At 48.8% G+C, this 25,575-nt stretch overlaps 1 protein-coding gene across 3 annotated transcripts in view; it reads left to right on the top strand.

Moving 5' to 3' along the window:
• SMAD6 (SMAD family member 6) overlaps positions 1-25,575 on the top strand; it is an 81,379-nt gene that overhangs the window by 11,334 nt on the left and 44,470 nt on the right. For 2 of the 3 annotated variants that reach the window (XM_059697482.1, XM_059697472.1), the window contains one exon: positions 2,554-2,631. The exons of the other annotated variant lie outside the window; for it this stretch is intronic. In XM_059697482.1, the coding sequence (XP_059553465.1) occupies positions 2,554-2,631 (78 nt within the window). The remainder of the gene's footprint in view (positions 1-2,553; positions 2,632-25,575) is intronic. 3 annotated transcript variants of the gene reach the window in all.

The raw sequence follows: 25,575 nt of genomic DNA, 5'->3' as shown, positions 1-25,575 counted from the left end.
TCCCATGGATGGAGGAGCTTTATTTAGTTTTCTGGGGAACTGGAAAGGTCATCTGGTTGGACTCTGTCACTTCATAGACAGGGAAATAAACTGAAGGATAGGGAGGGCCCCCCCAGCTGACGAGCATCAACCCAGGGCCACCCCCTTTTCAGCTCACGGGTTCCCCATCCTTCCCTCACAGGCTTGTCTCAGCATTCCCTAACATCATTGCACTAGTCGCTTAGAGGGTCCCTAGTTTCATTAGAAAAGAAACACACCCTCAAATGTTCTTAGTAAAGTAGTAAACTCAGTTTGAATGTCAAGGATCATTGCCCAGAGGAATTGTGGGTTAGCCTGCGATGAAGCACCAAAAACTGGAGGCCGCTTCGCCCTGCAGAGTGACCATTTGGAAGTCAACAGGTGTCCTGGTTATTTCACGAATGGGACAACTGAGGCCTAGAGAGAGGAAGTGACACTTGCTGGTGGTCATATAGCCCAGGGGTCTGCAAACGACAGCTCACCATCTGTTTTTGTATGGCTTGCAAGCTAAGAATGGTTTTTACTTTCTTAGATGGTTAAAAAAAATCAAAAGAAGAATAACATTTCATGACATGTGAAAATTGTATGAAATTCCAGTTTCAGTGTTTGTAATAAAGTTCTTCTGGAACACAGCCACACTCACCCGTTTCCACATTGTCTGCGGCTGCTCCCACACTGCAGTGGCAGAGGTGAAGAGTTGCAGCAGAGATTGTATGGCTCGCAGGTCTGAAAACACATACTATTGGGCCCTTTGTAGAAAAAGTTGGTGACCCCTGATTTTGCTAAGAATGGAGGTGTGACTTGAACCTGGGGGTTCCGACTTCTAGCCGGGGTCTGTCCTTGGGGCTGGAGCCGTGATGGAGGTGGGGAGTGTTCTTTTTCTACAACAGCCCGAAGACACTTAGACTTCTAGGACCCCACTAGAAGCACCAGATGTGAGGGTTTGCAGAGTGCATTATGAGAACTTACTAGCTGCAAAAGGTAGAAACTGCCTGTTGTTGTCACTCTTGTTGTTTCCCAGGAGTGACAAAGCTGTCTGTGTTAGTTCCACAGTGGCTCACTAAGAAATGGGGTTCAGCCTGTGATAATGAGACTCGGGGCGCACACTTTGGGAACATTCAGTATTAAAAGGAACAATCTTTTAAGAAGATGATCCCACTGAGGAGTTGAGGTTATTTTTTCTTTTAAAGAGATTTTTCCATCTGTCCTTATTTTCCTCCAAACACATTTTACCAGCAGATAACTTCTTCATGCCCTGATAAATAGTCCAAGTTATTTTTTTGTATTATTTTCTTTTCCTTGCATTGCTGCTTTTTCATAAACAAAAAGTCAGTTCACTTCTAAGCCTCTGTGATCACATGATTCCAAAAACAAAATAAAACCCAGAACACCCAGTCAGCATCTGGCAAGTGGGAAATGAAAAAAAAAAAAAAAAAGAGGCCAAATTGGTTAATGTTTCATCTTCCCGCTCTCCAAGCCATGTGGTAAAAGGGAAAAAAAAAAATCCTGCAGGATCGACTGGAATCCCAGCTAGCAAGGGCCTAGGCTAACGGTTTGGCCTTAGGAATCCCCAGCTTGGGTGCCTCTCTTGAGCCAGGTGGAACCAGCTGAACCAGACCTGGGTTGTGCTGAGTGAGATGGTGAAAGTGCTGCAGGCCTCCCAGAACATGCCTCTTCCGACTCCTGGACAGGCCTGTCCCTTAACAGGGACCAATACCCTATCGCTGGTAGCAGGAGGCACAGGCCCAGGAAAAATTTTCCAAGTCTGCCTGCCCCAAAAGGCATTGGCTTAGTAAGCTAGCAGCTCAGTGTTCAAGAAAAAAAAGTGCAAAAGATTTTCCTTTTCCCATCTAACGGCACTGCAGGCAGGGGAAAACAAATAATGCACGCCATATGAAGTACTTAAAACTACTCACACAAAATGAACACCTTAAAAAACAACGGTCCAGGCATTGAAAGTCGCTCTGTGAGCAGGTTGGAATGTTAGGGAGTGGAGGAGGGGAGAGGAAAAAAAGTTAATCTGGGAGCAAATGCTTGAGCCCTTAATTAGAGGGGTGTAAACGGGACAGAGGGAGGATGGCTGGTAACTTGTTAAAACAGTTTCCCCAGCTCCAGCGGGAGGAAGGAAGGAAGGAAGGAAGGAAGCAAGAAGGAACAACTTCAAGAATTTTAATGGTTGTAATTAAGTATAGCAACTATGAATTGTTTAGGGGCTTAATTTAACCGTACCCAGCGAGGCTCCAAGTTGCTACTTGCTCAGTCCCCTGAACTTGGGTTATTTCTGTGGTCAGAGCAATTGCAACTTTTTCAGGTGCCAGGGCTGCAGTGGTTGGCATTTTCCAGAAGAATTCCAGGGCTGGCCGGCCTGGTCTCGTACAAGTATGGGACAGGGTTACAGAGTGGCATCAGTTGGGAGGGACACCCTGCCCTTTGCAAGCACTTGCGCGCACACACGTGCACACAGATGCACGAGAAAGCCGGAACAGGAGGCACACCTCACAGCCAACTCAGTTTTCTTTCTCTTTCCTCCCGTAGATCTATCTGATTCCACATTGTCTTACACTGAAACGGAGGCCACCAACTCCCTCATCACTGCTCCGGGTGAATTCTCAGGTTGGCATTTTTTTCTTTTCTTTGCACGCTGCTGTTGCGTTGAACTTTGCAGAGGGGGACAGGTGGGAGTGGTGCTGGATGGAGGCCCTTTTGATATTCCCACTCCTTTTCTTTCCCCCTTTCCTCCCAACCCTTAGATGGGAAGACTGCCCATCTCTTCATCACTGGTGTTCTTGGGGTTAAGAATGAGACCTAAAGATGGTAACCTAAAATGTCTGTCGATCCACGTTTTAACCAATTGTCTCTACCTTGTCTTGTGGAAGTGAGTAAAGCCCAGTACAGCTCTTCATCTCTCATTTTAGCAAGGGATCCTGTTCTCCCAGCTGTTGGGAGGCAGCAAATGGATGTGTTTGTATACATTTCTCTACATGGGTTTCTCCTTCCATCCCCACTCTGGGGAAGGAGCTATGTGAAGGGTCAGAAGGGGGGGAAATGGAGTGGGTGGAACAAGCTTTCAGGAGGGTCTGGTACGGAGGGAGTTTGCCAGAGGCCAGTGGTTTCCCTGTCTTTCCTGGAGCGGTGGAGGCTGGGCTCCTTTGCAGAGAGAACACTAGTTTGGAGCTCCCACCCCTTGCAATTAAGAGTTGGCCATAGGGACATTCCAAGGATATCTGAGTCAAGCTTTCCATAAGAAGTAAGAGGTTGGTGGTGACTTGGGGGCATAGAGGGCCAGGAGGGACTTGGGTGCCCAGGTCTGTGGGACCCTTTGGGACAGCTGGGCCTTGTGCCCTGGCCCTATGCTCCATGAGGTGACAGCCCCCCAGGCTGGAGCTGCATGGCTAGATCTTGGCTTGAGGGCTTCTGTCTGCGTCTGAGCAGTCTTTCCTCTACCCACGCCCAAGTCATAATGGCAACCACAGTGACCAGAGCTATGAAGTGTTTACTTTGGGGCATGGCCTGTACCTGGGCCCTTTATCTGTATCCTCTCAGAATAGCAGTAAAGGGACTTGGCCAGGGGCACCTAATCGCAGAAGCATTTGTCACTGTGCTCCTAACCACTGTTCTGCCTTGTCCCCCCACCCCCTACTTTTCTGCAAGGGCTGAATGTACCCCGATAAACTGAATTGACACACAGTTCTGTCTGTCATTCTTGCCGCATTCTCCCCATGACTCTTCATGAAGCTGGCCTGCCTGACTACTTACCATTTGCAGACCCTTCCCCATCCATTCTCTGTTCCGTCACAACCATGGGAGACCGTAAGACTACATCAGTTTCAAGGATAAAGAAACTAGAAGCTGGAGCAGGAAGTGACTTGTGGAGGGTCACATTTGTGAGACTCAGGGCACAGTTGGTACTGGGGTCTAGGTCTTCTGGATATTACTTGCCTTTTGGTTTCTGGTGGTCCCTCTAATTGGGTCACTTTGTTTTCTTCTCTGCCTTTTGGCCCTATTTGATTATACTGCCTTTTCCTAACCAGATGAACACAAGGAGTGAACATTTTGGATGTTAGGGGGTAGAGGAGGGGGGAGAGATAAATCCATCTTTTTTCCTCTGTGACTGTGGGGATGAAAGCTACATATAATTCTGAAGAAGAGGATTAAAAGTATGTCTGACTGCATGTGTCTGTGTCCCTGACAATCTTCAGAGTGGGTTTAATTTCGTGGATCACATTAGCATTGGTTGGATGGATAGGTAATTTTCTGACATCCCCCTACCCTCTGTCATTAATGGTGGAAACTCCAGTGTGTGGAAATGGCTTACAGTTCACGGTGTATTCATAGTCATAGTCTCTTCTTTAAAATATATATTTTTGTTTGATTTCAGAGAGGAAGGGAGAGGGAGAGAGAGAAAGAGAAACATCAATAAGATTTATTAATCGGCTGCCTCCTGCAGGCCCCCTCATGCAGGCCCGCTACTGGGGATCAGGCTGGCAACCCTGGCATGTGTTGTGACCTGGAATCAAACCGTGATCTCTTGGTTCGTAGGTCAGTGCCCCACCACTGAACCAATGTGGCCGGACGGTCATCGTCTCTTGATCTCTGTCTTCCCAGAGTGGGCCTGGTGTGTAGCCGGCTCAGCAGGAAGGAGCAGACTCCACAGCACCTGCTCGAGGCCCCTCCCCCATCTGGTTCCCAGGAGAGAGCGCCCTTTGGAGGCTGGGGGATCTTTGGAGACCCTGGGCCATTGTGTTTGGCTGCCTTTGGGGTCCAGTGGGTCCCTGTTAGTTATTCCAGAGCAGTTTTTGGTCCTGGCCGCTGAGCAGGCCCCTGCTGCTCTCTCCCGTGGGCCAGAACTTTATGGTTCTCATGAGAAAATTTGGCATCCAGTGGCTTTGTAATTCTAAAGGGGTGACGGAACTGGGGAGGAAGTTTGGGATATCTGATGGGGGAATGATTGAAGGGGGTCTGGTGGGCTTTTGTCTGAGTTCCAGTGGTCCCAGTAGGCTAGTGGCTTTCCCCATTGTGGTCATCGCCCCCCTGCCCCCCCTCCAGGTTTCACTTCACCGTTCAGCTTTCCAGTTTACTTGTGCTGTGAGGGTCCGAGGACTAATGGACTGGCACTGCCCTGCCTCCAGGGAGGTCACAGACTTGGGGCTTTGGTGGCTGTCACACTGAAGGACAGGCTCAGGCTGGGAAAAGGCCCAGAGCTGTGCTGGTCTCTGGATGGTGAAGGCAGGAGTCATCCTGCAAAGATGGAATGCAGGGTTGTGCCCAAGGGCAGGGTGGGAGGTAAGGTGAGAAAGGTGAGGGGAAGAATGTGTTGGGCTGGGGCCAGAGCCAGGGACAAGGTGTCTGATATTCAAGGACAGATATTACTGCTGTTGGTGACAACTGTTGACATGTATTGACACTCACTACTTAGCACTTTGCTAAGTGCTGGTCATTCTTCATCTCTTTGACTCTCTCACAACCCAGAGACTCAGATGCGATGCTCCCTATTTTATAGGTGAGGAAACTGAGGCTCATTATTGGGCCAGCTGCCCAAATTCACAAATTAGTAAGTGGTAATTGTGGGATGGGAGCCTGAGCAGTGACTGCCCAGCTCTCCCATCCTGAGGGCCCTGCCTAGCATTCTACAGCAAGGGTTCCCATCCCCTACTGGGAGACACACCCTAGGGGGCCATATAGGTGATCAGAAGAGCCTGGGGGCAGCCAGTCCCAATTTTAGTACCAAGGATAGGGGTGAGGAGCTGGCTGGAGGCCCGGTCTCTGTGCTCTTCATTGTCACCACCAGGCAAACCTTGCAGACCACCCAGAGCACTGCCTCTGCCCCTAAGCTGCCCAGCCCACTCTGTCTCCCTTTGTCCTGAGAGCTTGCCCCTTCTCAGTGCCTTGGGATGGGTGTCCTGCCGGAGTGGGGTGTTTGCAGCCCCACGACAGAGCTGCCCTTGTTTGTCTTGCACAATGACAATCCAGCGCCTGGGTTGGGGCTGTCTATTTTTATCCAGTCCAAGGTCTCCGCTTCACTTTCCTGTCCTGTTGTTGAGGCCACTTTAGAAGGAATGGTGGGAATTTTGAGGCTCAGTCACAGCCAGGCAGGCAGGAACTCATCAGCGGGGGGGTGGGCAGGGCAGGGGTAGCAGACCGGAGACTGTCTTGTTTCAGCTCTCTGCTGAATGGTTGACACAATATTCTCATCTCATATCTATATCACCCCCAAATTTAAATCGGAGAGCCTTGACACTCTGGGTTCTTTGCCTAACTCAGGACCTGGGGCGCTTTCCCCCTAAAGGTCTGTCTCCTCCAGCCATCTTCCTCTCTGTAAAATCTCCACCCCTTTCCTATTTCCTTGATTTCAGTTTAGTTCCGGGAGGAAAAGCAAGATTAGCTAGTTAAATTCATACTAAGGTGTAAGTGGCTGGTAGGCAACCCTCATTCTGAGCAACTTAAAGGCAGAATATGCCGTAATTCAAAGAATGACAGGATGAAGGGCCCTGTGGGAATGGCCATTCTGAGGAGGGCTGAGGGAAGAAGGCAGGTTCTCTCAGCTCTTCAGTGCTCTAGGCTAGAAGAGCAGAATGAGCGGAACACAAGGAGCTTTGTGCTCTGTGAGACAAGGGGCAGCTAGGCCAGGCTGGCTGCTGGGTGCTGAGTTATGGGTCCTTTACTGAGAGGCTGCGTAGTGGGGCTGCTTTAGAAGCTAGACCTGCCTGACTCCATGGTGGTGCAGGCTTCTTCAGGATCCAGTGACTTATCGCTGGTATCCCGTTCTAGTGCCTATTGGGTAACAGTTCCAGGGCTTTATTAAGCACCCATTGTGTGCCAGCCATGTTGTAAGCTGCCTGTCATGCGGACTGGGCTGTCCCTTTTGCTGACCTAGGATGTGTGTACCGGTATCTCAGTCCTTGCAGCACGCTGGTTTCTTCAGAGCTGCACCAGCAAGGGCAAACCCTCATTTTAAAGAGAAGGCCTGGGGAAGGAAGGGAGCTATGCAGGAACACATGGAGAGTGGGGTCGCAGCTGGATTTTCTCCACCACTCAGACTGCAAGTTCCTTGAGGGCACAGATCCTTCTCTAGGATTCTTACACTGTGTAGATTGACAGAGTTTGGGAACAGAGGCTCAGAGAAGTGAGGAGAGTGGCTGAGGGCCACACGGCAAGCATAAGCAAGCAGAGCCAGTTTACAACCTAGGTGGCTGCGTGCTGCCCACCCACCTGCCACCTCTCCTCCCAGTGGTCTCTAAACAGGTACCTTTTGGGGTCAGTGCTGTCTGATGTTCATCTTTAGTGCCCACAGGAGCTGGGAGAGGAGTGTTGATGCAGTATTGTCTCCTGCTGCTTCCCGATGCTACGGCCCCAGCCTGCTCTCCTCGGATGCCCTCATCTAGCAGATCCTTGAGCTCTTCGTTCTCCAGAGTGCTCAATTCAGTTCAGTCAGTGTGTGCTGAGCCTCTAGAGCAGCGATTCTCAACCTCCTGGCCCTTTAAATACAGTTCCTCATGGTGTGACCCAACCATAAAATTATTTTCGTTGCTACTTCATAACTGTAATGTTGCTACTGTTATGAATCGTAATGTAAATATCTGATATGCAGGTTGGTCTTAGGCGACCCCTATGAAAGGGTCGGTTGACCGCCAAAGGGGTCGCGACCCACAGGTTGAGAACCGCTGCTCTATAGCAAGGTGGACCGAAGAGCATGGACTGTGCACCAGAAGCCCTGGGTTCAAGTCCCAGCTGTGCCTTTTCCTATTGTAGGACTTTGGGGCAGCCAGGCCCTGTGCTGAAGTCTGGGGGCACAGAGATAAAAATTGTATCATCTCTGCCCTCAAGGTACTCACAGACAGGTAAAGACAAACAATAATAATGAGAAGTAGTGTAAGAAACGGTCCAGAAGAAGAAGGGATTAGTGATCGACTGGGTGTGGTGGGGAGGTAGACCAGGAAGACTCCCTGCAAGAGATGACATCTAAGTTGGTTTTTACGGGATGAATAGGAGTCTACCAAAGAGACAGGGTTTGGGTGTGGGAGATGTTCCAGGTCCAAGAAATAGCACGTGCGAAGGCCTGGAGGTGTGAAAGCAAGCCTGAGGTTGAGAAGCCAAAGGATGTCAGACGGATTGCAAAGCAAAGCACCAGGTGTTGGTGGGAGACAAGGCAAGGGGAGGCCAGGGCCTGGGCAGTATCTGTTAAACACTCTAATACCCGGAGTGCACAGGTAAGTGTCCAGCTCGGTGAATTTTTACAGACTGATCACACCCTGGACAGCATTGCTGTGCATGACCATGCTCAGTCCTGACACATGAGAGTGCTCCTTGCCTGTGGGCCTAGGGCCGCTGCATGTCCAGTGAGTGGGCAGGGGTAACGTTTTAGCTAAAATGAGGGTTTCGTTTGATTTTGGAGGGCAAGAGGGATGTTTTGTCTGGAGTTTGGCCCATCCGGTGTCCTAACACAATCAGATATGAACCTAGATCAGTCCCCTGGGTTAAGAGCTGCCCTTTGGATATGGCCCATACCCGCTCTCTCTACCTCCCAAGTCAGGCTCCAGTCGTCTAGGGCTGGTGGACAGGTTTCAGGATGGACCCTGAGCTCCTGGGCCAGGACCAGCTTGCCGCTTCCAATTCAGAAATGGCCTCAGATTCCTTGCCTCCTCTTGGGGCGGAGGTGGGGGAGAAGGAGCCTAAATCAGCAGCATTTGGAACTTGCATCAAGCCTTTGCCTTGCGTTTTTTTAGCTTTGACCAACCAAAGGAAAAAAGAGCCTTCTTCCCCCCTTAAAACCTCCTGGATATTTCATAAAAGGACCCATTCTTCCTGGGCCGGTTGTGTAAAGTTGGAATAGAGGTGGTGAGGGGTGAAGGGCAGGAGTGACAAAGGTGACTTCAGCAGTCCTGGGAGGAACAGGTAGTGGTGGAGGGGTTCTGGGCAACCTGGTTGGCCATGAAGCATACGGGGTTTATCACAAAGCCAGAGTGGGTTCCAGGCCTGGCTTTGCCTTTTCCCCTGCTGTGATCTCAGGTAAGCTCCTCACTCGCTAGTCTCAGTTTGCTCAACTGTGCATGGGGGCCATTGGGTCACTGATCTCAGGGGCTCCTTGATGCTCATGTGTTCTAGGCAGAGGGTACCAGGTCCTGAGCCCTGAGGGGTTGTGTGGAGAACTGAGGCTTCTGGCCTACAGCATCTCAGCTTGTCATCATTGTCCCAAAGCAAAACTAATGTCTGGGACAAGACCATATGGAGGGAGGGGATTGGTGTCCTGGATTTCTCTCTCCCCCTTTTCTAAAACACTAAAGCTTGGGAATGGAGTGGGGGTACCCTGGACCGATGAAGAACCCAAGGCCCAGAGAGGGAAACGGACTTGCCAGAGATCACCAGCTTTTACATCCTCTGGGATCTCCGACAAAGGACTCCAGGGCTGGTATGTTCCCTGACTATAGGCTTTGGGGTGACAGGTCCATGTAGTGAACATTTATTAAGGACCTACTGTATGCCGGTATCAGGTGATATAAAGTAAAGAATGCCTGGACCTTTCCCTTGAGGAGCTGATGGTCTAGAAGGGGAAGTAGACAGCAAGCAAAGAGTCGTGAGTGATTGTGTTAAAGGCTGTGGAACTGTGGGCATGGTTTAGCAGCAGCACAGAAATTAGAGCAGGGGACTGTGTTGGGGTGGGAATGGCAAGAAGACAACAGGGCATAGGCAGCCTGTCAGATAGAAGGAACAGCTTATGCAGAAGCAGGGAGGTGTGCAGTTACCACCGTATGTTCTTAGTTTGTTTGTGGCTAGAAGGTTAATATGTGTGAGATGGGAGAACAGGAAAAGATGAATCCAGAGAGGGTATCTTGAATTTATTGGAATGGGCTGGATGAGAGGGACTGGTCACTGGGGTCAAGGGGACTTTGGGATGTACTTGGTCCTGAAGGGCCTTGGACGTTGTCTGGCATCCAGCACAGGGCCTACTCCCTAGACAGAGGTCACTGTGGAATAAATAAATGACTTTGCCTGGGACAAAGGATCCTGCTCATAGGATGGTTGCTGAGAGAGATCCAGAGAGAGAGAACATACAAAGGTAAAGACAGAAAGATCATAGCACATATTAAAGAATCATAACTAACACAGCTCTGTGCTAGATACTCTCTAAGTGCGTGTCGTACACGCATTCATTCATGGAATCCTCCACACAGCTCTTATGAAGTAGTTACTTTTTTTTTTTTTTTTTTAGATTTTTTAAAATTGATTTTGAGAGAGAGAGAGAGAGAAATATCGATGTGCGAGTGACACACCATTGGCTGCCTCCTGCATGCCTCTTGCCAGGGATGGAGCCAACAACCCAGGCTGGGAATCGAACCAACAACACCTTGGTGCCCAAGATGATGCCCAACCAACTGAGCCACACCAGCCAGAGCTAAAGTAACCACTTTTATTGGCCATGTTAAAGGAGAAGTAATTGAGGCCCAGAGAAGTTAAATAACTTGCCCAAGGTCACCCAGCTAGAAATCAGTAGAACTAGGATTAGAACCTAGTTAGTCTGGCCCCTGTTGGGTTCCCTAGTATCTGGCATGGTGCCTTCTATGTCCCCTGCAAGATGTAGGACTCACACAGTTCTGGCTCCTTGGGGGCTTCTGTGTCCCTGGTTACCCCAGATTCAGTGTGTACAGTTGTCACTGGGCCCCAGAGCAGCTCTGCTCATAGGATGGTTGCTGGATGAATAAATGGATCACTCGTGAGATGGTGGGTGGGTGGGCTTCTGAGAGGAGTCCTGTTCCTGTCCAGGGCTGCTCGACTCTGAGTTGGAGGCAGATGGCCCCTACACTTTGGGCGGCCTGCAACACGGAGGGAACCGGCAGGTTTTCTCCGGAGACCTGAAATTCCAGTAAATGCACTTGGTTGCATCCAGCCTAATCACAACCATCTGTCTGCCAGGCCCCATGGCTCGCCCTCCTCCTGTCCCTGCTGGCACGCTTTCCCGGGCATCTGTAACAATCGGGAGCTGCACTTGAAAGTTTCCTTGTCGGGGTAGAGCGGCTGTTGCCAAGAGCTTCTTCTTTGATGCAAAAAATGTATCCCGAAGGTACTTGGTCAGATGTTTTTATATTAAACATTCTCCCTCCGTGGTCCTTGGCCGCCAAGGGAAGCAGAGATGCATGGCTTTTCCAGTTGCCCTTGTGGAAAGAATTCCTGGTGTCCATAGGCGTTTCCCCACACACCCCCAAGTCAGGGCCCGGCACCCCCAGCCAGAGTGAGTCGGGCCTTGGGGCCTGGCACTTCTGAAAAGCAGGGGCTGCCCTGACCTGAGGGACGGATGCTAACCTCACCCTGGGGTGGAATAGGTCTCAGGTCTGGAGCAGACATCCAAGCCACCATCTCAGACTGTAAAGTGAATCACTGCAGAGATACTTAAAAGGAGAGGATAGCTCAGAGATAGGAGCCTGGAAGCCATCTCGATCTCCCTGAGTGCCCAGGGTCGTGCCAGCACTGGGCAGAGCTGGGAGCAGGTGGAGAGGTGGGCTCTGCCACACAGTCACGTGGCCTGAAATCAGGAGGGATTGGGCTGGGCTGGGCCGGGCTGGCCTGGGCTGGGGGCTGTGTGGCTCCTCAGCAGTCCTGGGAAGCAGCTCAGGGGAGGGGCTTTGCTAGCCAGATGTGACCAGTGGAGTATGTTGGGAGAGGGATGGAGGCAGGGTACAGCTGTTCTGGCGCACACTCCGGTTCCAGCCTTTTGGGCTGCATGGGGTGAAATGGGCATCCAGCAGGCACCTTTGTAGGCAGGCTGTCCGCATCGGCCATCAGGGTGTGTGCGCCCCAGGAAGACCCCGACTGTCTCCCCTTCTGCCTGTCTTTACTCGCCTCCTCAGCCCGCCCGTCCACTGTTTCCTGTCGGACTCTGAGAGCCTACCTTTCTCAGCCTCCATGCTGGGGCCCAGCCTTCTACTCAGTGACTGTGTGGTTTCCTGCCAACCACATGTCAGCTCTGGGCCTTAGATTTTAGGTCCCTCCCAGGCCTGCCTGCAGGGTCGCAGGAGAAGAGGGGACACTGTTGCCAAAACAAGGACTCCAGGTTGCTCTCCGAGGGCAGGTGTTGGGAATGGGGCTGGGGATGCTTGACTCAGGGCAGGGCCAGGGTCTTCCCCACATGGCACCCAGCTCAGGGTCTGGTGTGCAGTGGGTGTTGGAATTGTGTTTGTGATTCAGAGCGGCCGCGGCTTCTCCACACCCCTTGACTCTCAGCTCACGTTGTCTGTCTCAGGCTCAAGGAGACCCTGATTTTTCAGGGTGGAGGAGCCCTGCCTCCAGAGCCTCTGCTGCTATTTGACCCGAGAGAGGAGCTGAGGAGGGTAGAGAGGGCCCCAGGAGCGAGGGACACGGACTCAGACTCCTCCTGCCTGGCTGCTCAGCTGTGTCTTAGCTGCCAGCTCCCTTCCTCACAGGGCGAAGGCTGGAGAGAACCCCAGGGGCTTCCTCTAAGTCTCAGGGAGTGACACACCTGGGCCAGGAGACCCAGGTCCCAGTCCTGGCTCCGTCTCACGTCTTTTTGGTGATCTCCAATTGTTTCCACTCAGCTTCTCCGTCTGTAAGTGGGCCAGGCATTTATTCTCTCATTTATTCTCAGCCCTCTTTGCAGAGTCCCGTGAAGACTTTTTAAATAGTGGAGACCTCATTCCAGGAGTGGTTGGGGAAGACTGGGCTTCAGGATTTAAAAAATTTCCCCAAGTGATTCTAATATGCAGCCAGGGCTGAAAACACAGGTCTGAATGGACCTAGAGCAGTGATGGCAAGCCTTTTGAGCTTGGCGTGTCAGCATTTTGAAAAACCCTAACTTAACTCTGGTGCCGTGTCACATATAGAAATTTTTTGATATTTGCAACCATAGTAAAACAAAGACTTATATTTTTGATATTTATTTTCTATATTTAAATGCCATTTAACAAAGAAAACTCAACCAAAGAAATGAGTTCGCGTGTCACCTCTGACACGCGCGTCATAGGTTCGCCATCACTGACCTAGAGCATCCAGCCGTCTTCCCCTCAAGGCAGGAGCCTTTTCTGTATCTGGGCCCCAGCCTGTACTTTGTCATTTCTGGGGACGGGCACACATGGCATCTTAGCGCAGCCTGCTTTGTTTGTGAGCTGCCCGGCTCTGGTCCCTCGTGCTGTGGTATGTGTTCTGGGGTTTAGCAGTATGAGAGCACCAGTGAGGTCACGTCGGACTGTCCCTCTGAGGGTCACCAGGTCCCGACATGTTTGATGCTTGCTACAACCCGGTGTTGTACTTGCAGTTTTCAGGTGAGAAAGCTCAGTCTGGAGGGTGGTAAAAATGATTGCTCAAAGACACTCAGCGGAAAGTGAGCGCGTGGAGATGTGGTTTTTGTCTTTGCAGGAAGGCGGGTTCTCTGTGATTGCTCTAGGAAGCTTGGCCAGCCCCACCTGAGCTCTTATGCCCTTCTTGTTATCCTGACACCTCCCTTGGGTCTCAGTAGCTTTACTAAGAATTAAATGAGCCACTCAGCTCTGCCCAGACCTGCTTCTAGACCTTGGAGTAGTAGGGTGTGTAGTAAAGGGTATAGATGTCGGGGATGCTGGGGACTCAAGACGTCAGGGGTGAAAAGCCCAGGCTTTGGGGCCAGACAGACCTGTGGTCTAAATCACACAGCCTCCCTTTTGCAGCCTCACTCCACTCCACTTCTGGCAAGTGGGCTGGGCAACACCTCTCGGACGCTTTGGAGATCCCACAAGTACCGTCGATAGCACAGTGCCTGGCACACACCCAGTTTTCAGTCGATGGTAATTAAGTGAATTGGTAACCAAGTATTAGAATGAGGAAGAGAATGGCATGAAGGAGAAGATACCTTGGAATCTAATGTAACCCTAGAGAGAGGCAGGTGAATGCTGTTTCCAAAGTGAATAGTGTGGGCTGGGAGCAGAGCTAGAACTGAAGGAGGAGAGGGTTTCACTAGGCTGAGAGGGCAGGGCACCCCAGGTCCAGGGAACTGCTGGGCAAAGGCAAGGTGATGTGAAATGGTTGTTCTAGGGAGGGGAGTGATCCTGGCAGGGCCGTAAGAAGGGAGGCCTAGAGGGAGGGCCTTGGAGGCTACCTCAGGAAGGGCAGGACTTTCCTCTGTGGTGGGCCACAGCTACATGCCCCAGAAGTCCTTTTGATTGATAGGTAGATTGACTGCAGCCTTAGAGAATAGGTTTGCATGACCCAAGAGTGTAGAGTTCTGTTTGCTTAATGTAAACTTTTTATTGATGTACAGCAAGCATGTCAAACGTCAGGACCGCATGCGGCCCACAACAAATGTTTTTGTGGCCCAGACAATATAACAGCATGTAATAAACGTTTTAATAAAAATTTCCTAAGTTAATTTTTACAATGTCCTCTTATACATAATTATTAATAATGAACTACAATGTTCGCTAATGACTGATTACTATAAACGTATTGCATTCATTTCCCTTATACGCCTTACATGCAGGCGCACCATTTCTCTCCACTAATACAAGCAGTGACTATTTTAGCAGCTGATTGCCACGTCATTAGTCTTGGACTGACTTGTTTGGTGTGCGTAATACAAAATATTTCGCTTTCAGAGAACAAGAAAAATAGGTTTATTTGCATTACACTTACTAATTTGTGCAGTTATTCAGTGTCTGGTAAGCTAATGTTCAAGAAAAAATACTAATTTTTATTAAAATGTTTTATTATTTTATGTTAACGATTACTCATTTATTTCAGCTCTTTGTTTTCAGCATGTCTCTATGGAAATAAGCCTATGTTTTTATGAAAATTGAAGCTTTTGTATTTTTGCGGCCCACATACACTTAAACCTTGTTTATTTGGCCCGTGTTAGCCTTTGAGTTTGACATGCTTGATGTACAATATGCAGAAAGCACAAACATCACAAGTGAACAATGTTTTCAAACCAAATGTATTTGTGTAACTACTGCCCAGATCAAGAAACAGAACACTGTGTCAGAAGCCCCCTCTCAGGTTCCCTTCCAGTCACTCTCCAACCCCCCTTGGGCAACTACTAGTAAGCTCTATTCTGACCTGGAACACCATAGATGAATTTTCCTGGTTTTGAACCTGGTACAAATGGAAGTATACACTGTGTTCTTATCTTTTATTAATTTTTTTCTTTTATTTGTGATATAATTGACATCCATTGTATTAATTTCAGGTGTACATCATGATTTGATATTTTTATATATTACAAAATGATTACAATAGTAAGTTAAGTGCCATCACTTACACAGAGTTACAATTTTTTTCTTGTGATAAGAACTCTTAGGATCTACTCTTAACAACTTCCGTATATACCATACATCCACATTAACTATAGTCACTGTGCTGTCGATTGTATCCCCAGAACTTACTTATCTTGTAATTGGGAATTTGTACCTTTTGACCACCTCACACACACCATTCCCCACCCCACCTCTGGCAACACCAATCCTCTGGGCTCTTCTGTATGTTTGCAAAGCCCATCTGTATGGTTGGGACACCTGTGATCGCTCATTCATGGCTGGATAATATTCTCTGGGCGCAGACCACAGTTCTCCTACTCTAACGTATGCCTTTCACTACTACAGGGCACTTGGGAGGTTTCCATTTTCTGGCGCCTGTCCATGATATTACAGTACATATTCCTGGGCAGGCCTGTCCGTGGACATAAGGACACACTTCTCTTGGGTGTATGTATACTTGGGACTGGGACCTCTGGGCTCCCCATTAATCATGTGGGCAGCTTTATTCCACGCTGGACCGTTGTCCAAGGCCACAGTGTTCAGCCAGGAACACTTCTAGGGGCGCTTTGGTTCATTCCACCCATTTTACCGAGACCTTGAGAAGGGGCAGTGCCTGTCCTTGGCCCCACAGCTCCCAAGTGGCAGAGCTCATCTAGACCTGGGGTTTCCACGCTCAGTGTCCAGAGTCTGCCCACGTGGAGGTGGTGCCCAGTGCGCCACTCCGAGGAATTCTGGTCCTGGGCTCCGCCTCCGTCCTTCACCCTGAGGCAGGGTTTGAGCTCCATATCCTTTTTGAAGGCCCTGGGCAGTGCACTCTGGGAAAAACAAAAAGGAGAAAAGAGTGAAAGGAAACCAAACATTAGAAAAGAAGCGTGTTTCCAATAAACCGGGCCTTTCACCCGTAGCCAAGACATTACATTCCTGGGCCCGGGAGCAGCCCATCGGGTTTGCTTCTCTGGGTGTACATCTTGCTGGGTGCTGGGTCGGGACTCTCCTCTTGCATCATCCCCAGGACACACAGGCAGGCATTGTCTTCTGGGGCTTTGGATCCCTGGACTTTGGGGTGGCATGCCATTTTTTCAGCGGGCTGGCTCAGCCCCAGGGGGCACCTCTGACAACAAGCTGCCTAGGCCCTTATGAGGGAGCAGTGTGTGAGTTACTGTAAGAGATTTTCTTCGCTTGCCCACCCCCTTCCTTTCTTGGGTGCTTTGATGGGTTTGAGGTGTTTATAGGCTTGATTCACAACGGAGTTACCAGGGTTTTCCACGGAAATAACTTATTAAAGGGGCCGTGCACACAGCGACATTGAAGTCTGGGGAGGGGTGCGCATCAAAGGCGGCCGGCGGCCCAGCCAGGCAGCGGTTCACTGGACTGGCACTCCAGACGAGGCCAGGAGGGGCAGGGAGGGGGCGGCCGGGGCTGCAGGAAAAACACTTGGGCTTAAGAAAACACTCCCCAGACAAACCCAAATTCAGGTCCATGGGAAAAAAAGGGGGAAAGTGAAAGCCCAGCATCCCAGGCCAGCCCTCTGCTGGAGCCTCCTGTCCAGATGTGGGGACACATGTGGGTGCCTGACGCTTGGTGCCTAACTTTGTGCTGTCATGCCTAGCCCTTCCCTTGGCCCTGGGCTGTTCCTTGGGAGGAAATGCTAAGGCTGCGTGCGGGCTGCCTACTGCCTTTTGCCAGGGATGGGTGGGGAGGAGTTAGGGGTAGAGGGATTTTCTGATGCCCTGCCTTCCTGATAGCTCCTCTCCTTTGGTTTAATTATACCCGATTTGTCCTTTGGAGCTCATTAAAGCCTGCCTTTTCCAGGAAGCTGTCAGGAATTGCACAGTCCACAGTGGCTTCTCTCTTTTCTGAACTGTCAGTACTTTTCATCTCTCTACCACTCCCTTGCAGTGAGTTAACTGCCTTGAGTTATTCGCTGTCCCCAACCAGACTCCTCAGGGCCTGGGCCCGCCTCTGCCCCTCAGGGAAACTGCTGTCCCTGGTGCCTGGCATTGCCCACCCTGTGCAGGAAGACATGGATCGATTGGAACGTGCAACTCAGTCCAGGCTCTTTCACAGTAATAATGTCAATAGCAGTAAAAGAAGTAATCATAATGGCTAAAATTTGAGAGCAAAACATGTAGCGGACACTGTGTTTCTTATTCCTTAAGCCCATTCAGTCCCAATAAGGTAGGTTCTGTTAATTACCCCCATTTTTCAGATGAGAAAACTGAGTCTTAGAGAGGAGAAGTAATTTGCCCAGGGGCACCAAGCTAATAAGTGGCAAAGGTGGGGTTGACTCCAGAACTTGTGTCCTTGGACAGGTCACTTTACCTGTTTGGGCCCGAATCCCCCTCACATTCTCAGTGAGTTTGCACACTGGTTGGAGAAACGAGACAAGTCCTCATGAGGCTGCATAAGGTTTGCTGTTTGTTGTTTGCTTTACTGAGATACAATCTACATACAATAACACTTTTTGAAAGTGTATCATTCTGTAAATTTTGATAGTTATGTTACCATTGTCATAATCAAGATAGAGGACATTTCCATTGCCCCAGAAAGTCCCTTGGTGCCCCTTTATGGTCAGCCCTTAGCCCAGCCTTTAGCTGCCGGTAACTACCATCTGATTTCCATCTTGATGGTTTTGCCTTTTCTTGAATATCCTACAAGTGTAATCATACAGCAAGTAACTTTTATTTATTTATTTTTTCAAATAGATGTTTATTGATTTCTGAGAGGAAGGGAGAGGGGGAGAGAGATAGAAACATCAATGATGAGAAAGAATCACTGATTGGCTGCCTCCTGCGTGCCCCGCACTGGGGATGGAGCCCACAACTTGGATATGTGCCCTGACCAGGAATCGAACCGTGACCTCCAGGTTCATAGGTAGATGCTCAACCACTGAGCCACACTGGCTGGGCAGCAAGTAACTTTTATTATGCCCTTAAAAAAAAAAAAAAACCTCAGAATAATAATTTGAGATTTATCCATGTTGCATGGATGAATGTTTAGGTTATTTCCAGTGTTTTTGATTATAACCATTTGTGTTTAGGTTTTTGAGTGAGCATAAGTTTTGAATCACTTGAGTAAATACCTAGGAGTAGGATTGCTGGTGTATGGTTAAAGGTATGCTTAACTTTATAAAAAACTGCCTAATGGTTTTCCAAAGCGATTGTACCATTTTGCAATCTCATCAGCAGTGTGTGAGAGTTCCAGTTACTCTATATTCTCACCAGCATTTGTTAAAAAAATATTTTTTATTGTTGATGGTATTAGAGATATCTCCCATTTCCCCCAGCCCTCCCACCCCTCATCACCCCCCTTACCAGCATTTGATATGGCCAGTTTATTTTTATTTGGGTTATTGTAATAGATGTGTAGTGGTATTTCATTGTGGTTTTAATTCACATTTTCCTGATGACTAATGAGGTTGAACATCTTTTCATATACTTACTTGCCAGCTGTACTGTACCTCTTTGGTGAAGTGTCTGTTTAGATCTTAGCACATTTTTTATATTGGGTTGCTTTCTTATTGAATTTTGGAAGTTCTTTACATATTCTGTCGGTCCTTTAAAAGATGTATTTTATAACTATTTTCCCCCAGTCCATGGTTTGTTTGTCTTTTCATTTTCGTAATGGAGACTTTTGAAGAACAGAAGTTTTTAAATTTTCTGAAGTCCAATTTATTAGTTGTTTCTTTTCAAGTTTTTTGTCTTGTATGAAGACGTTGCCAAACCTAGGGTCACAAAGATTTTTCTCCTAGACATTTTATAGTTTTAGGTTTTATATTAAGGATTATAATCATGTTGAGTTAATTTTTATATGTGAGATAAGGAGGTCCAATTGTTCTAGTGCCATTTGTTGAAAAGACAACTCTGTTGAGTTATGTTGACCTCTTTGTCAAAAATTAATTGATCATTTGTGTTCTCTTTCTGGATTCTACTCTGTTTTGTTGTCTATGTGTCCATCCTTTTACCAATACTGCACTATCTTTTTTTAAAAAAAAATATATTTCTTTATTGATTTCAGAGAGGAAGGGAGAAGGGGAGAGAGAGATAGAAACATCAATGATGAGAGAGAATCATTGATCAGCTGCCTCCTGCACACCCCCTACTGGGGATTGAGTGCGCAACCCAGGCATGTGTCTGGACTGGAATCGAACCCGGGACCCTTCAGTCCGCAGGCTGACACTCTATCCACTGAGCCAAGCCGGCCAGGACTGCACTGTCTTGATTTCTGCAGGTTCACTCCATTAGCATGAGTCCTCTTGTTCAAAGTTGTTTTGGTTATTTTAGGCATTTTCATTTCCATATTAATTTTAGATTCAGCTGTTGATTTATACAAAAAAAAGCCTGCTGAGATTTTGATTGGGTTTGCATTGAATCTATAGATCGGTTTGGGCAGAATCGACATCTTGACAATATTGAGTTTTCCAGTCGATGAATATGGTACAGGCTCTGTACATTTAGGTCTTTGATTTCTCTCATCAGATAATACAGATCTTGCACATTATTGTTACATTTATACCAGTGTAGTTCATGCTTCTTGGTAGTATTGTACATTGGAAAACATACTGTAGTTATTTACTAGAAAATAGACATACACTTAATTTTTATATATTGTCCTTGGGTGCATAGGATTTATTTTATTTTATTTTATTTTTGGATGCCTGGGATTTTAATGGCTCTGGTGCTTTGCCTCGGGTGCCATGTTTCCAGAGGAAGTTACAAAATGGAGAATTTTTTCTCCTTGACGCTCAGAAACATCACTTCTGCCTTCTGCCATTCCCTAAGATAGTCAAGTGTGAATTTATCCTACCGAGTCAGATGTGACATCTTGGGTGAGTTGCTTAAGGCTTTGGGTGTCAGTTTCCTGTCTGTACAATGAAGGCAGTGGAGAGAAGTGGGTCAGATGACCTGGTGGTGAGGTCCCTTCCAGCTCTGAGCTTGATGTTCACATAAACTCCAGGCTGGGAGATTTAGAAAAGAGCTGAGTCTGTCTTAGGGAACCCTCTCATTTCACAGAACTGAGAGTGTACAACACTGGCCTGGGCTTGCACAGCAGCTGATGGGAGTACAGGACCCCTGACTTGGACGGGGAAAGACAGCACAGCATGGTGAGTGGGAGGTGACAGCACTGCCACAGCCAAGAGGGAGGTGGGGAGGAGGGGGAGAGGCTGGAGAGGCGGCCATCTGTGCCTCCTGCCAGAAGGCGGCTGGGAGCTGTGGCCTTTAGGAGTGGCCAGTTCACGTTTGGCTGTTTTCAGAGTATCAGAGCACTGTGCTCGGGTTTTGGCTGACCTCGCCCCAAGTGTGGAGTTTAAAGGCCTTTGTAACTCTTTGGTTTGGAGCAGGGTCTGGGCATGGCTAGGGGAAAACACTGGAAGCCGTGAGTGCTCATTCCCATTGTTCTGCCTCTGGGAGGGGGGAGCAACCTCCTCTCCCCCTAGTCACTGCAGATGACCCAGGAACCTGAGGAGTATGACCAGGGAGGAGAGGGGAAGGCCCCTGTGGCTGTTACTAAATAGAGCCAGGAGCAGCTCTTAGCATTTAGTGCTCATTAACTTTGGCTTTCATGGCACCTCTATGAGTTATCACCCCATTTTACAGATTAAGAAACGGAGACTCAGAGGTTTCATGTATTTACTAGGGTCACAGAGGTAGCAAGTGAAGGAACTAAAAAGCGGGTGTGATGGGGAAGATTACTGATGAGCACAGGGTTTCCGTTGGGGTGATGAGCTAGGTAGTGGGGAGGTCTGTACAACATTGTGAGTGTACTTAATGCCACTGAACTGTACACTTCAAAATGGTTATTTTTATATTATCTGTATTGCATTATAATCATAACAGGTTGGTGTGCCCTTTCCCCCAGTCTTTGGTGCCTCCTGCCATAGCAGGCTCTTTGGCATGGAGAGTGTGGGCCCTTGCAGCCATGTCTCCTGGTTGGTGCGACTGCCCAGGGTCCAGGCAGAAGGGCGGGCAGGGCCTTTGGCCAGTGGATAGCCATGACTGGGTTGGCCTTTCCACATCATCCCCCTCTTTAAGGATAGAGAGACACTTAGACCCTGATAGCATCCCCAAGAGGATGCTGGGACATGGTCTGAGGACTCTTGATCCACACAAAAGAGGTGGGACCTGGGGTGACCAGGGCCTGCTGGCCATCAAAGCCACGCCACAGTCCAGGGCTGGGCTGGAGCCAGAGTGGATGGTCTTGTGCCCGCCTGGTTGGCTTCTGGTCCCTGTTCCTTGTCATTGATGGGAGCTATGACTTTTTCCCTCACAAGAGCCTTCCCCTTTGGGAGGAAAACCAGGGAAGGAAGTCAGAACCTAACTGCCCATATTTTTTTAGAGATGTGTAATGATGGATGTAGGGGGAAATGGTATGAGGTACGCACTTCAGCCAAACAAACAGGCAGATAACTAACTACAGGGGCTAAAAGAAGCCATCCATGTGATTGTTAAATGAGTGAACGTTACTTAGGTTGTGTTCTTAAAAGCAGAGTCTGAGGTGCAGAGTTGGATGCATGTGATTTATTGGGGCGGGCGGTGTTTGCAGGAGAAGCGAGCGAGGGAAGCAGGACAGGGCAGCAAGCGTTTGGTCTCAGCTGGAGTCCAGCCTCAGCCTGATCCGCAGGGAGCTCTGGGGCGGGAACTGCACTCCAGAGTTGGTCACACGTTGAGGCAAGGGTCAGCCTTTTGTTCCCATGTTGGTGGTGGTGGTGGTGGTGGGGGGCTATAATCACCTGACCCAGGACAATTCTCCCATAAAGGGCATCTGTGAACAGTGGCAGCCTGACCTCCTAGGGGCTAAAGGGGACCTGGTTGGGGCATGTAACAGCATCCACTACATGGATTTATATAGGAGTTTTATTTTTACTATTCTTTTAATTTTGGGTGTATACTTAAAATTTTTCATAATGAAAAATAAAATCTTGCCCAGCCTGCATGGTTTAGTGGTTGAGCATTGACCTATGAACCAGGAGGTCACGGTTTGGTTCCTGGTCAGGGCACATGCGGGGGTTGTGGGCTCAATCCCCCGTGGGGGGCATGCAGGAGGCAGCTGATCAGTGATTCTCTCTTATCATTGATGTTTCTATCTCTTTCCTTCTCCCTGCCTCTCTGAAATCAATAAAAATATATTAAATATATATACATATTATATTTTTAAAAGAAAGAAAAAGAAAATCTTTAGTGAAACGAGATTCTGAGAAGGAAGGAAGGAAAAGGTAACTTCCACCCGCTGAAGGTTGGCTTAATGCCAAACAGCTCTCTGCTTGCTTTCACCTGGGTTATTTTCCTGAGACAGATGGGGCAGTTGAGAGTTGGAGAAGTTAAGTAATCAGCCCTAAGTCTAGGGTTGCCAGATTTAGCAAATAAAATTACAGGATTCCAGTTATATTTGAAATTCAGATAAACAACAACAAATTTAAGTATGTCCCATTCAGCATTTGGGGTATACATTAAAAAGCTTCTCACTGTTTATCTGAAATTCAGATTTTAACTGGGCATCTAGTATTTTACCTGACAATCCTACCTAAGGCACTTAATTGTAAGTGGTGGAGAACCAAGATTCATACTCAATTTGGGGCTGACACTAAAGCTTCTGTTTTTCGACCCTGATGGGTACAGCACTAACAAGAGGTTTTGGAGGTAGTTCTCTTCAGGGCCTCACTAAGGTGCTGCCTGAAAGCAGAGGGCAGCTTTGAAAATTACTGATGCCTGAGCACCCCGACTAATGAAATTAGAGCTTCTGTTGGACAACCCCCTCCTTCCCTCAGTGGTTTTTTAAAGCTCCGCAGGTGAATCTAACATGCAACCAGGGCCAAGAATCACTGGCCCAGACTACCAGGGCCCTCATTGTTCACGAATGTGGGAAGGAGTCCACCAGAGACCGAGAGCGAACCTCTGGCACCTGGAAAGTACGCGGGGCCCCCGCCCCGGCTTGGGCCAGGAATGTGCTCGGGAGAAGCAGGGAGCCCTTTTGTCACCCTCTCCAATTCAGCATCCTCCCATGGCAGGAGCAAGTTCAGCCTGGCACCGGGTCCTGTCCCACACTGCCAGCATGCTAGGCCCTCTTCTGGAGGTCCAGCTCCCGTCTCCTCCTCACTGAGCCTGCTCTGACCCTCCCAGCGGAGCTGGCCTCTCTGCCCTCCACTGACTGATGGCATCAACTCTGCGATAGCAGTTCATTCCTGCTAAGGGGTCTGCTGGCCCCCTGCATTGCTACCTTGGTACTTGTCCATGTCTGAAGGTGGTGCCTGGCATGGGGAGGCACTTGGAAAATGGGAATTGCATTGGAGGAAAACAGAAGGATTTTATGAGAATGGGATCCCATCTTTCCTCCTTACCCTCTTGTCTCCAGTCGAGTTCCCCATGCCTGCTGCTCCTCCTCTGGGCTGGCATCTACGTTTGTTTGCCTGGAGCCTAGGCCCTGTGCAGCCCAAAGGTAAATAGGTTTATAATGACTTGAGGGAAGAAAAAAGCAAGTGAGCCAGGATGTTGTGCAGTGCCAGCTCTGGGCCTGGGTAGGTGGAAAAAGGCCCCTGTGGCAAACCCGGAGCCTTGGAGCCAGGCCCCGGCCAGCCTGGGCTGATTCTCCACTTCCCAGAACTCCCCTGGGTAAACACGGAAGTGAGGAGCGAAGCCTCCAGCCTTCTGAGAGGGACCCTGGCCCAGAAGGCGGCCAAGGGGCTGGGGAAGAGGAGGAGGGGGGAGGCGGGGTACTTGTTCTTTGGGTATTAAAAGAATTGCTTTTTTAAAAAGTTGTGATAAAATACACATAACAACATTTACCACTTTAACCTAAGTGAACAGCTCATTGGCATCAAGTACAGTCACATTGTTGTGCAGCCATCACCACCATCCATTCATAGAACTGTCTTCATCTTGCAAAAGGAGGAGGGTTTTTTTTGTTCATTTTGTTTTGTTTTGTTTTTAAGGGGAATGGGTTTTTAACGCCTCGTATTCACTTCTGTTGAAAATAGACAACGAGAGGCTACTTTACAATGGCTTCGCACACAGACCCTGCCCTTAGGGGGCTCTCATTCTGGTGGGACAGATTGGACCAATGAGCCAAGGGAAGTTGGACACGAGTGAATGTGGAGGGCCCAGATGGATGTGTGCTGTGGAGGGGACTTACCAGAATGCGATAAGAGTGATGGCACACACGGGCCACTTTTATAAATCGATCTGTTCATGTCACTCCCGTGAAAACAGTGCGTGAAACGAGTGTCACAGTGATCCAGGAAGTTCAGAAAATAGAAAAAAAAAGCGCTCATTCCATACTGACGGCCATGCTCAGTTTTCTCCCTGTCCTTCAGGGTCTTGTCTCCGTCGTATTTTCACATTGTCTCAAGGCAGTGGCATAGAAGATCACATGTTCCTTTCTGCCCTTCTCACCTAACATCTTACTGGAACCACTTTTCCGTGTTCCACCCCCAGGCTTCCCAATGTTCACAAACAGCTCTGCTTTGTCTAGGAAGCATTCCTACCATCAATCCTCTCCGAGGGGCCGGTGGGTGTGGGAGTGCTGGCTACACTGGGCGCCAGACAACAGGTTCAGCTGGATGGGCCGAAATGGCGAAGTAGGCCAGACACCTCGGCAGCTTGTGGGCACCTCATTTGAGCAAGGCCATGGACAGTGGGTGCTGGGAATAGTTACGTAGCATATTTTCATCCATGCATTACATTCGCAGGCATCCCTCTCTTGGTCCTGTATCACCTATGGGGGGAGTTAGGGCTCTCATCTGGCTGCAGATAGAACTCAGGTGTGGATCGTTCAACCCAGCAGCCTTCCAGTCACTAGAGGTGGCCAGTGAACATGTGGCCTGTGTGTCCATCTTCCTGAGGCCTCAGATTGCCACTCCTAGGACCCCCTGGAGAGAGAGCCTTACCCAGGCCATCTGTCTCCCAGTGTAGCTCCCTTGTTCTCTGCACAGCTGGTAGGGCAGGCCAGCGGGAGCTGCTCGGGGATGCAGGTGTGCAGGGCTTAGGACCCTTGGACAGAGAGGGCTCTAGCAGTGGCATCACTTTGGTCAGTGTAAAATACACCTGCCTATTTGCCTTTGTTTCTCAACAAAGCATATGGCTCATTATGGGAAATTTGGAAAGCATAGAAAAGTGCAGAGAGATGCAAGGAGGAAACTCCCATAATCCTACCATCTAGAGAGAACCACTGTTAACATTTTGGCTTACTCTGTTTAAATTTTTTATTTCTGTTAAAAAAAAATACAATTTTGTATCCTGCCTTTCCCCCTCAGCATTACATAAATATTTCCCCATGTCGTTAACACTCTTCATAAACATTGTTTTTGATGGCTTCATTCTAGTCCGGCCTATGG

The sequence above is a fragment of the Myotis daubentonii genome, chromosome 1 (assembly GCF_963259705.1).
Source record: "Myotis daubentonii chromosome 1, mMyoDau2.1, whole genome shotgun sequence".
NCBI lineage: Eukaryota > Metazoa > Chordata > Mammalia > Chiroptera > Vespertilionidae > Myotis > Myotis daubentonii.
This window is presented reverse-complemented; position numbering and strand designations above follow the sequence as displayed.